Source organism: Toxotes jaculatrix, chromosome 7, assembly GCF_017976425.1.
Source record: "Toxotes jaculatrix isolate fToxJac2 chromosome 7, fToxJac2.pri, whole genome shotgun sequence".
NCBI lineage: Eukaryota > Metazoa > Chordata > Actinopteri > Toxotidae > Toxotes > Toxotes jaculatrix.
In genome coordinates, this window is record NC_054400.1 from 28,513,455 (window position 1) to 28,525,833 (window position 12,379).

A 12,379-nucleotide genomic window follows, 5' to 3' on the forward strand; every position below is an offset into this window, starting at 1 on the left:
GAGACCGCTGTGAGTTCTTTGAACGACAGGTCATACCATATCAACCTCCAGCATTCCTCCCCTGATAACACAGCGCTCACTTCCTCTCTCTCACACCCTTCCCTTCCCTTACTGCCCACTTCTCCATACACTGGCTCTGTGTTGCTGATACCTTCTACCTATTCTCTACATCTCACTCTCTCTCCATGTCTTTCCTTACCCCACCCACCCCTCTAAGCTCTTCTGCAGTCTTTAATTAATCAAAAAAGAGCTAACCCCTGGGTGACCCCCAGAGAGCTGCTAGTTAATTTAGATTTACTGCCAGTGTCCAGCTGAGGGCAGATAACACTACAGTAGGAGTTCTTCCTCTTGTAAGTAGGATGATACTGGGCCAGCCCATTTTCTTCTCAATACCAAAAAAAAAGAAAAGTTTTTTTCTGTCTTTTTTTTTTTTTTTTGACAGTGCTGCTACAACAGTCTGTAAACTCCGAGTATGGCAGAGTGTCTGAGGGCCATGAAAGGCACGGAGGAGCTTCTGCTTACATATGAGCAATGATGTTCTGGAGAAGTTTTGAATTCAGCTACAGGAAACTGTGACATTTGCTCAACAAGAAAGCAAACATAACCCATCCAACAGCTCAGCTCGGTGGAGGCGGAGTAAGCCACTCTGGAGAAAGATTGTTGATATTTGAGCTCAACAGCAAAACAAATACACCCATCCCTTCAGTGCTCCTTGAGTAGCTCCACCCCCCCCCCCCCCCACCCCCCCAAATTCATGGACGGGCATTGCCAAAGCAACAACAAAGGAAAGACAGCGAAATCCAGAGTGTCTTATACGGCATGGAAGTGCATGCTCTCTCATAGCTGAAGCAAAACAAACATTATAATACATAATATCATGCACACAAACACAACATCCAAAACACTACAGAGTAAAAGCCAGAGAGAGATGGTTGTTTAGGCTGTTTTTATAAAACTACAGTAACACAATCTTTCATATCCTTATTGTGGCCCTTTTTATATGGTGTGTACATTTTTTCACAGTAAAAAAAATGAAAACATCAGGTCTTGGTCATGTGACCGACTCTTAAGAAGGAAGGTGGAGTCAGAATAGCCCCTCCTGCAGTTTGCATTCTGTGTCCAACACCAACGGCCAACTTGGATATTTTTGACCACAGTTGTCCTCTGGTGCTTAAACTGAACCAACCCTTAATCATAGAGGCAGAAGATCAGATATGATCAATGAATCGTTTTTGTGAAGGTCCTGTGTTTTTTGGAAGGTACTGATAAATGATGCTGCTCTAAACATAGGGACAGCAGATCATAAAATACCCATATGGCTTGTTGTGGAAGGCAACAGGCTGACATTTACCCCCACTGAGAAAGTAAGCAGGGTTTGAACTTCTCTCTCAAGCTCTCTTTTTGTATTTGTAACACAACTAGTTCTGAGTTCAACGCTATGATTACCGTCCAGGGGGACTGTCTGAAAATGTGCACCTCTATTTAAAAGATTATAGCACCTCGCCCTTTCTTTGTAACAGCCGGCTTTTCACAATGCCTTCCAGAGTGACACTGAACTCCTGCAAACACGTCTGCCTTCTGATGTGATCGGACAATGCGTACAAACTAGTTCTTTTCAAACACAGCCTGTAAGAGGTGTTTGAGCTCGTACTACTTCAATGGAGCACTCTGAAGGGATAGCACTTTTAATATTACTATTACCCCACACCTCTTCAATGCAGCACAGGAGGTCTACAATCTGCGATTTTACAGAAAACACATTTTTCCCTAATTACATTTCTGCTACAGATTTTCTCTAATCCAGTTTGGATATGGTTCAGCAGAGGTTTGAGGGCCACGCCCTGCTGAATCCATCTGAAGTTTGTGCCAAAGGGGAGTAGAAAACCACACAGATCCATGACGAGGTGTTTTGCAATACATGTGTCTCTTTTTGATAGTCAAGAGAAAAACATTGTAAAAGCTCTTCCACTTCTCCACATCTCTTACATGTGTGTTCTAATGTATCTCTCTCCTCTTTACAGGGCCTGTATATCTTCTTAGTGTATGCTGTTTACAACAGTGAGGTAAGAAGGCATTCAGTCCATTGTCAGCACCGCTGCCTGTCGTCACTGCGGCAGAATATCAGAATGTATCTTTGTACGGTATGTGAGGCTGCCGGCCTTTTGGACAAACCTGTGGGTGTAAACACTGCCTCTCATTTAGGTGAGGAATGCCATAAAGAGGATCAAAGAAAAGAGAAAAGCCTTATCTTTCACGGTGAGTGAGTAAAAAGCACACAGCAGTGATCAGGTCCCTCACTACAGGACGGACGATAAATTCCCTCTTCACACGTTTGTTTTACTGACTTTGTTTTTGTGTTGGCAGTGTTTTCAGGACTGTAGTAGCACATACATACAGACTAGTAGCACATATACTTTATGATAAAAATCAGCACTTTGCAGCACTTCTGATTGGGTTGTGATGTATATTTCAGAACTGTTCCCAGCCAACCAGCTTCCTGCCTTCCCAAAGGGCCCCAATTACCTCCTGGTGCCGTAGCCCTCCAACCCCCTCCAGCCCTGAGACCAGTGAGACTTCAGCACCACCCAGCTCCACCTCCACATCACTGGTCATCAAGAATGGTAGGCTGCATTATTTCTGATGCTTGGGGGTGGGAGGGGGGGGGGGGTATATAATCAGGGCTTGGGTGTGTCCACAAGGGACACAATGCTGAAAACTGTGTTTGGTCTCATGCAGTGTCAAACCTAGCAAAGTTACAGAACTTGAAAATATTTTTTTTTCCAGGCCTAAAAAGCTTTACAAAAACATGAATCCTGTAAATTTTGGAAAAGTGATGGAAATACTTTCAGAAATATTTCACCGCAGCTCGATGAATGTGAGTTGAAAGCGTGACCTGTGTATGATTTAAAAACACTAGAGCCGACAAATGATCACTCCGTTCAGCAAAAACAGCACACGCAAAGTAGCTGAGGTGATAAACAGATAATATAATATGATCATATGATCAACATGCACATTCACTGGAGATTGATAGAAGATACTGAATGATCACCCGGTCCTAATATACAGTAAATGTACACTGGAATTATTATGTTTAACTTAGTATACATATTTTTCATGTATACGCAGACATCACAGAATGTTTGGTCATGGAAAACTGGCTTAAACTCTTGGAAAATTCATTGACCAAAATGTGTATGAACCCTGAGCATGTTTTTTTTTTTTTTTTTTTTAGGTGTTTTTAAAATCAAAATGTACTGTCAGCGTTGTTTTTTGCTCTGCATCATTACATTAACCTTCTTTTCTGCTTTACTGGAGCTCTCCATTCTGCAATACAACACAAGACAAAAGAGCAATGCCACAACGCGCTATTTTTCATTCCACTTCACCTTTCTGTTTCCTGCAGTGATTCTTTTTCTTCTCCCACGTTATGTCTTCTGATGGCTCATAGCAGTGCCATACGATTGAAGACGTCCGTTATACATATAAAACGTGGATGCCATTATATTATTTCAATGGAGGTTACAGGTTCTTCTTCTTGTTGAGCTGACATCAGGTCATATAATACTCACATGCCGTTTCCTCTTGTGTGCTTGCATTTCCAAAACTGTCTACCAGTAATTTAGTTTCAGTGGCAGAAAACAATTTCTTTAGCTCTCCGTTACTTTCCAGACAACACACATTAAAACAGTCCAGGATTAGATCTGAATTAGCATCACTTTATTCAAATCAGATGAGCTGCAGCTTGGTTCTACACTGAACTTGCGTCCCTGATGTTAACATGCCACAGACTTGATAAATATGTCGACTGTCTGGTTTGAACCTTTATGCTGGATTTTATTTTGTCTACATTTACCACATAGTGCACCATACTTGTCATCAACAATTTTATTTCATTGTCCCATTTCTGAGTGAAATGTGTGCACACAGAAGAACCCTCACAAATTTCACTGGAATTTAGTTCAACTCAACTCATGGTAGAAAAACCAGTCCAAAGCAGTTTTACCCAGTCAGCCAGATAAAAAAAAAGTAGCCTCAGAAAACTGCCCCATCATGCAACACAGCTTCAGCAGTGTTTGCCCGGAATATTGTGGATGGCTGTGGATTGTTGAATGTAGCAAGGTAATAGGAGAAGGGTGTCTCCTCTCTCTCTCTCTCTCTCTCTCTCTCTCTCACACACACACACACACACACACACACACACACACACACACACACACACACTCAGGAGGCACAGGAATTCAGATAAAAAGTTACTTTGAAAGGTCTTTTTATAATATTTTTTTTTTTGGTTAATCTTAAAGTAAGTAACTTTATTTCTGTAGCGCCTTTCAAAACCAGACTTACAAGGTGCTACAGAAAATACAACAGAAAAACAAAATATGAGAACATTAAACCTTGGAGCAGATACATATAGGTTATAAATCTATACTTGGGTTTTCAAAAGCTTTTTTAAAATGTGGCAGTGCCTTAGCTGATGTAACACTCAGATTTGCAGTGACAGTAGGATCACCCTTCATCTTAAGCCTGGACCATGGGGCTTTTAACAGCACTTGGTCCCCAGATCTGAGGGGTCTTGGGGCTGAATAAGGCATTTTTTTTAAAGGCCTTCAATAAAAAGTAGATCAGGTCTCGTGGAAATTTAAAAGTAATCAGCAAAAATAAGTCCCTGAGTGATCATTGAACTTTCAAACCGCTTGTCACTGGTCTTGGAAAGTGTACACTCCACTAGACAGTGTTTAGGTGGAGGCTGGGGTGGGTGGATGGAGCAACAAAACACAGGAGACGACTGTTTGTTTCCTGTTTGAAGCTGATAGTCATCGTTCGTGTTACCGTTCCGCAACCTTTAACCGTAGGTTTATTATTGTTACCGTGGCAACGGTGGTCTGAGATGCCGCCGTTACACTCTGCATATGTTTGTTATTGTAAGCATGATAACAAAGGTGTGGTTCACCTGCCACCATAGGGGCTCCTGAGGGTCGTATCAGAGGGCGGGAGACAAGCAAAGAGGCAGTGATTTATGGTAGCTGCAGTTCTCAGTGTTTAGTGCTTCACAGCATTAAATCGGATTTTGCTTTCATTGCTATCATATGCTGGATGGACATGGTCTTCACAAATGTCCTGTCATGTCCACCGCTGCTGTGAAACCAGTCTCCCTCCTGCACCTTCACTGCTCTTTGTGACATGAATGATGAGTAAATGGCGGAGACATCAGACTGCTGATGATGCCACTGCGCTTCAGTTCAAATCTCAGTTTACCCCTTGAGCAGCAATCTGTCCCGCAGAGACAAGGCTGATGCTGAAATGAAATGATGGTGTTTATTGTTCCTAAATAGAAGGGTAAATAAAGGAAATCTGCATACAGAAAGAACCAAAAGATTTGGAAAGAATTCTCAAAATGTTCTTCTGTCATTCACATTGTTTGCATTTTGTTTCTCTGTGTATTTCATAAAGCGTTCATTGTGCTGTGCTTTGTGCTGCTTGTATATATTTGTCTCATGTTTTGGCCTTGCGTAAACAAATGTGTTGGTCCTGAAAGACAAATGCAACCTTTAAATACAAATAGGTGTGTTTTTTTGTCTTTCAGAGAGTTTCAGAAGGGAGAGCTTTGTGAGTTTCTCTTTAAAACCAGCATCAGGAAACCAAGTAAGTAACACACATGCATTGTCACTGCACAATGTGTTGTCATATATCATATTGATTGAATAGGACTGAATATTGTCTCTGATAGTTGTCTCTCATTTTAACAGGTGGTCCAGCTGACTGGGTTCAAACCTTCAGGTACAACACTTGAATCATTTGGTGTGAAAGCTCTTCCAGACTAAACCACCATAGGGGTTAGCACACACACACCACGAAACACCAATGTCTCCAATCCAGTTGTGGTCCTTTGCTGCATCTGTCTCTCCCTTATTTTTCCTCTTGTCTCTCTTCTGTCACTGTCTAATGCCAAACTCTGTTTAAAACCTAAACTATTCCTAAATCCACATTGCGGATCATGAGAACTGTATTGGAAGCAGATCATGATCATGTAAAAAGAGATCACATAACAAGGAGTGCAGTAACAAGTATACTGCTCCATCTATTTTCACAGTTCCTCAATAAAAAGTAAGTGAAACATAGAGCCCACTCAGTAACATCCTCCCCCAGTGACCAGTCCTGGGCTGCCCCTGCTTTTCAGGGTAACAATCAATTTTTAACAACCAGTCATTACCAGTACTTTGTAGATCTCTGCTCGAGCTGCTGATTTTCAAGCGTGAATCGTGGACCCTGGGTCTGGGTCGTATGGTTTGATGCTCTGTACTGAAAGAGGCGTGTGACCCTGTGGCGACGACAAGAGTCAGGAGGCCGCACTCATCTCTCACTGCTGACGTGAAAAACAGAGCTTTGATGGCAAATAAATCTATCAGTAAATGTATTCACACTTTGTGAAATGAGCCTGCTCAATGCCATCTCCTATATGTTTCTGACAGTTAGAGGGTTATCTGCCGCCTGTATGTTTCCCAGCCCAGCACCCACCTGTGGCCTCTGTGCCTTTAATGGTTCCCTGTTAGGAATGCATTTAACTACACCTGCTGTCTCTTTGTGTAGCTTTAAATCACTCTACATATGGAATATTTTGAAACAACCTTGAGGCTAAAATTAAAAGAAAAATAAGTATTTGCATTGATGTTCAATGAAATTCCTCATTGAAATGGTCAGAATGAACCAGTTCATTCAAACTCATTATTTCAGTCAGTTCGTGTTAATATTGTTGTTAGTAGTAGTAGAGTGTGTGTTCTGTGATGATGCTTTAACATGGAGTGATGGTCTGAGTGCTGCTTTTAGAATATTTTCATGTTTTTATTTTCACTTGTACAGAAAAAAAGGGGAAAACAGTTTTTTTTTTTTATCTTTTATTTATTTTTTTTGGTAAAAATCATTTTAAAGGCTCTTAGTATTTGTGGAGGACAGAACCTATTAATGGCTTCAATCTAAACAATATGAGCTTCCTAAAACCCTCATGCACTGAAGTGTGTGAGGAGTGAATGGGTCAGAGCACGGCCACACATAACACAGCAGCTATGAGAAAGATTCAAACCCATACGACGGACTGTCCGGAGGAGAAAGAGCAAAAGTGCTTTTTTTTATTTTTCTTCGATTGTCTCCATTTACCTGCACTGTGTGCAGCATTAGGCCTGTGTGAAAAAAACTGCCCCAGTGTCTTTTGTTGTTTTGAATGCGCAGACAGACACAACAGATGGTCCCCCCCCATTTTTTCCAGAGGGTTAAGTCACCATCATTGGCTCTAAATTGCCTGGCAGTAGGGAGAAGGAAGTTTGTAATAGATTCATTAAATGTTTAGCCGTCTGTGAGGAACGCCTGATGGATGGTGTTTTGAGTGCTGCTGGGTGTTCATTGTTGACGGCCGAGACAAAGGGCAAGTTCATTCCCTTAATCAGGAACGGACAGCGCTGGCTATTCACGCCATCAGCCATTAACCACTCCAACACCTGCTCTCTCTCTCACTCCTGCCTTTCATTTCCCTCCCTTCTTCTTTTCCCTTTTGTACGCAAACACACTCGCACTCCTGTAATGCAACAACGTTAAACATCAGATTAAGCTGGCCGTCGTAGCCAATGCCTTTCCCTTTATTTCACTGCAGGTTGCTGAACCGCAAATGCAGTGGATCCTGACGCCCAGCTAACAGTAAACATGCATCACACTGAAAGAAGGGAGAACTGGATCCCACCTGAAGACGCGCACGGATTCACTCTGATTCACTCACTTATTTAACACACATATCCTGATTCTCCCTTGTTTCCTGAACAGGTGAACTGACTTCAGTTTATCTTTAGCTAAAGCTAAAGATAAGAAAGTTTACTGTGTTACAGCAGCCTGTAAAGGGTCAGTTCACCCAAACACAAGTCAGCTTTGACGATGGAATACAATGTTTTGTTTTGTTTTTTTATTTAGTGGAGCGCCTGTCATCAGAAAATGGTCTTTGACAGTGTTCTGGTCCGTCCACAGACTGAGACCTCACTGTGAACAGATGTGAGGGGTACTTGTACAGTAGAGTAGAAACATGTCCATGCAGCCTGTGGACAGTAGTTATTCTGCGCGATCAGGATGTTGTGTCTGCGGAGACACGTTGCTGTTGTTGTTCACCTCCATTGTACTGGGGCTGCAGACGCAAGACCCAGCAGCACCTATCTGAAAACTTCAGTTAATAAAACTAAACTCCTGCATCTGTATGATCAGATTCATGTCTATTCAGTAATACTCTTTCTCCTTTTATGTCAAATATTACTGGCTTGCACAAAGCTACTGGAACAGTTAATGACGGCAGTCACAGTTGTCTGTTTGGACCTTTGTGATTTGAGAAGCAACAGCTGCCATGAAGTTAATGTCCATAAAATGACACTCACTAAAAAATAATCTCATCAGCACAGACACATCATAATCATTCTCCTCCATCTCTCCTCATGTTTAGTGTAAATAGCTCTACAGCTGAACAGGAATTCAAACCTGTTCTCTGTCACACGTTGTCTTATAGTTTCCATCCATTTTCAGCATGGTCTAAGGTCTTGCTGGAAAGTGTGTTTACAGTCTGACTGTACTGTCAGTAGGTGGTTACATAAAGCATTAGATAAGACGGTAATCCTTACAGCTCAACAGGCTTGGACCGGCAGCATGATGCTGTGAGTGAATAACACAGATGTTTGCATTAACATCGCAGAGATAGGCTAAAGACTTGAGAAACAGGAGGCACATGTCCTCCTCTGTCTCCCTTGTTCTATGTCATTACAGCCAGCAGCCATCTTAACTCTCCCTGCTGCAGAGAACACTATGAGCTGAAGGCTCAAGCTGTTACAATCCCCTGAATGTGTGTGGATACCCCCGAGGTCTGTATGCCTCTGCCGGGCTTGTAGACAACCTGACCTGACAGGAATTGTATTGTAGCTGCTGCTGATGTATATTTTTAAAAAAAAGAAAAAACAAAAACAGAATTACAATTCAGCCACTGATCTGATTTCTTTCTAAAAACTGAAGTTACATAGAACTGATGTAAATGATGTTTCTAAAATCCAACAACAGTCAGACTATGGCTGCTGTATTGAATCTTGTACGTACAGTATGAGCTGTGTATCGTTTCTGCACAGCTGACGAATGTTGTGTAATAACAGCCGACACACAGAGATGTTCTTCATTGAATTTTATTGGTTTGATGCTATTACAATAAAATATATTTAAAGAAAACAAAAAAAAAAAAAAAGGTTTTGGTTACTTTCTCTTTTGGGAGAAAAGCACTTCAGAATAAGACGGGACAGACTGTCAACTCACAGGAAGAAAAAAACAAAAAACAAAAAGGAGCAAAAACAAAGGCAACATCAAGAGAATCAGTTCCACCACAGTAGCGATTTGACCTCAACATGAAGCGGAGAACTTTTTTGGTGTTGAAATGTATCTTCATCTTGCAGTAGATATTCACTTCACAACATAAATATACTGTACAGAGCGATAACACACAGCTGTCTCAACCAATAAACCAAGGGTGGGTGTGTGTGTGCTTTCAGACAGACATTAAGTTAAGGCAGGTGGAGTGATTGTCTACGATACCTTGAAATGGCGGACTATGCCACATCAACGGACAAGCAAAGAATGATTTTAAAAGTCCACAGTGAGAAAGTTGAGCTGCACAAATATTACAAACGCTGCTTTAACTGTGTCTTTGTTCATCAGCTGGTCCTGGTGACAGTGAATATCAATGAATATCAGAGACGCTGTCAACATGGCTGAGCGTTGTGCTTTCAGAGAGAGTGTAAACACATCTGCGAGCCCAGTTTGGGATAAAATACATTAGTGCTACTTTTCCACGCTGTAAATGCCACAGATACACACACTGACTGTACAGTGCTTCAGACTCATAGTTCAGATATTTTGGTCGTGGCTCATTTAAAGATCATTTTGTGCATTAAATACTGTTTCTCCTACACTGGATCCAGACCTCTGAATCACAGCTCCCATAGCTCAGCTTATAAGTGATTCAGTTGGCTCTGGGGTCCTGTTCACTGACAGCTATCAACCAATCACAGAGCTCTGTAGGCAGCCGTCTTCCTACGTAGCTAGCTAGCTAAATCCGTGAAAGGCAGCCACGGAAAGATGTACACAAAAATGCAGAGTGTGGGTGAGATCGAATCAGTGGTACAAATTATTTTAAGTCAGTTTACAGAAAAAGCAAAAACTGGAACATTTCTCTGTAGATTTACTGCTCCAAGCAAATGCTACCACAGCTTCAATAGCAAATATCTGTCAGCAGGACGGGTCTGTCACTCTCTGCTGATTGGTTAAGGCAAAACAACCAAACTAACTCCCTCTTCCGAACATGAATGAATTAATATACCCAGTCTGTGAAAAATTATGTTTATATTTTACTAATTTGCAACAGCAAATACATTTTAAAAGAAATGAAATACCACCTGAATTATGTTTTTTTTTTAATAACATTAGAAGGAATCATTTTTAAATAAATGTATTTGCAAAGTCACAGAATGTTCATACTAAATGTATATGATTTGTTGTCCTACAATATTCGCTTGTGGCAACTGAAACATGATTGATGTCCTTGCGGTCCTGTTTAAGCATCTCATCTCATCACTGCACTACTTCCTCTTGTCTGAGTGATGTTTGATTAAAAACTACAGTGTCCATCTGTTTTAGGAAAATCACTGAGCCTTTTTCAAATGAACCTTTATATTAGTGACTGGTTTTGAATGATTTGCGTCTTCAGCAGGAACCAGTGGACTTGGGGCTGAGAGCCATAGACAGGGTAGGGAAGTCAGTTCATGGGATTTGTTGACAATAAGAAAATATTAAGCATCAACTTTTTTTTTTTTTTAAAACATTATTTACAGAAAGTATAGGTTTGGAAAATCATTTTCATTATGTGTACTATCAACCATCTCTGCAGCAGCTTCAGTGCAAAACATATCAGAACATATCAGCCTTCACAATCCCAGGTCAGTCGGTCCTTAATCCACATACAGCACAGTGTGTTGAAGAGTGACACAAAGAAGATGGCACCTTTGATTCTGATTTTTTTTTTTTTTTTTTTTTTGAGGGTCCATTGTTTTCTTGAGACACTGACCCATAAATAAATGACATTTTCAAAAGAAAGTTGAAACCAAATGTTGCCAGATGCATCTTTTCCCTCCCGGTGTCGTCTGACGCTTCCCTCTGCTTTCACCTGTTTGCTGTCATTCTCACTCATCCCACCACTGATGTGCCTTTTCCCTTCCTCTGCTCTGCTGCTCTGGCTTCAGTTTCTTTTCTTTTTTTTTCACCCACAAAGCACAGTGTGTACTGTATACAGTTTTTCTCTCTAATTTGCTTTTATCCCTCCTCCATTCTTTGTCTGTGTCCGTCTGTCTTTCTTATCTGCCCCCTCTCTCCCTTTCATTTTTCGGGTTTCTTGGTAAGAGTTTGATGAATAACTCAATAAGAATGTTTTTTTTTTTTCTTAACACGTCTGACTTTGATATACCAATATATTAACATCTAAATAGATTAAAACAAAACTATACTGAACCCCATAGAGCTTTCATATTTATGTTTTTTTTTCCTTTTTTTTGTAAGGTTGGTGACTAAAAGAACAAGTGCAGAGATACGAGCAGTGCTAGTCTAATCTGACGAGACCGCAGTGTGTTGTGGTACCCTGAAGTCTGTCTTCATCTAAATAATAATAATAATAATAATAATAATAATAATAATAATAATAATAATAATCTAGGAACAGCATTGCTGATCTTGGAATCATAAAGTTACATCTGACATTGGGATAAAAAAAAGAAAAGAAATGATTTTGACTTATTTGAAATTTGATTTCTGAAAAGCGGCTACAAAATATATCTAAAAGTGCGCGTTAGCTCACCCAGCAACAACCTGACAGATGTCTCCACGCAAATAGTGTGATGTGAAACTTTGTTTGCTGGGCAGCTCCGTGGGATGTGGAAAATCTTGTTAGTGTCGCTGGATTCACGTGATATTTGGTAAAAGAGGATTTAATGTAACCCTCAAACCTGACAAATCTCATTTTAGATTTTTGGAAAACAGGGAAGAAAATCCAGTTTCTAAAGGTCACATTTCTCTAGGATGTGAAAACATTAACTTTCAAAATCCCGAAGCTACCTTGAGTACAGATGGAGCTTTATAATTCCAAACTGAAAAGAACATTTTCTCCTCCCCAACTCCAAGGAAAGCCCTCACAAAGATGACCCAGCACGAACCTCCCGTGTATCTTCATGTGATTTTTTCCCGTCTCACTCACACCCTCCTCTACACACACACTCTCACCTACAGACAAACAACACGTGACGGTGGAGCATCCCGCGCGCGTCCC

General features: G+C 40.9%; 1 protein-coding gene across 1 annotated transcript in view; it reads left to right on the top strand.

Annotated features, from left to right (window-relative positions):
- Positions 1-5,825, top strand: part of adgrd2 (adhesion G protein-coupled receptor D2) — a 31,225-nt gene extending 25,400 nt beyond the window's left edge. Inside the window, exons 20-24 of the mRNA XM_041042896.1 lie at positions 2,022-2,063; positions 2,203-2,256; positions 2,474-2,621; positions 5,588-5,646; positions 5,751-5,825. Coding sequence (XP_040898830.1) covers positions 2,022-2,063; positions 2,203-2,256; positions 2,474-2,621; positions 5,588-5,646; positions 5,751-5,825 — 378 coding nt within the window. The remainder of the gene's footprint in view (positions 1-2,021; positions 2,064-2,202; positions 2,257-2,473; positions 2,622-5,587; positions 5,647-5,750) is intronic.
- The last annotated feature ends 6,554 nt before the right edge of the window (positions 5,826-12,379 follow it).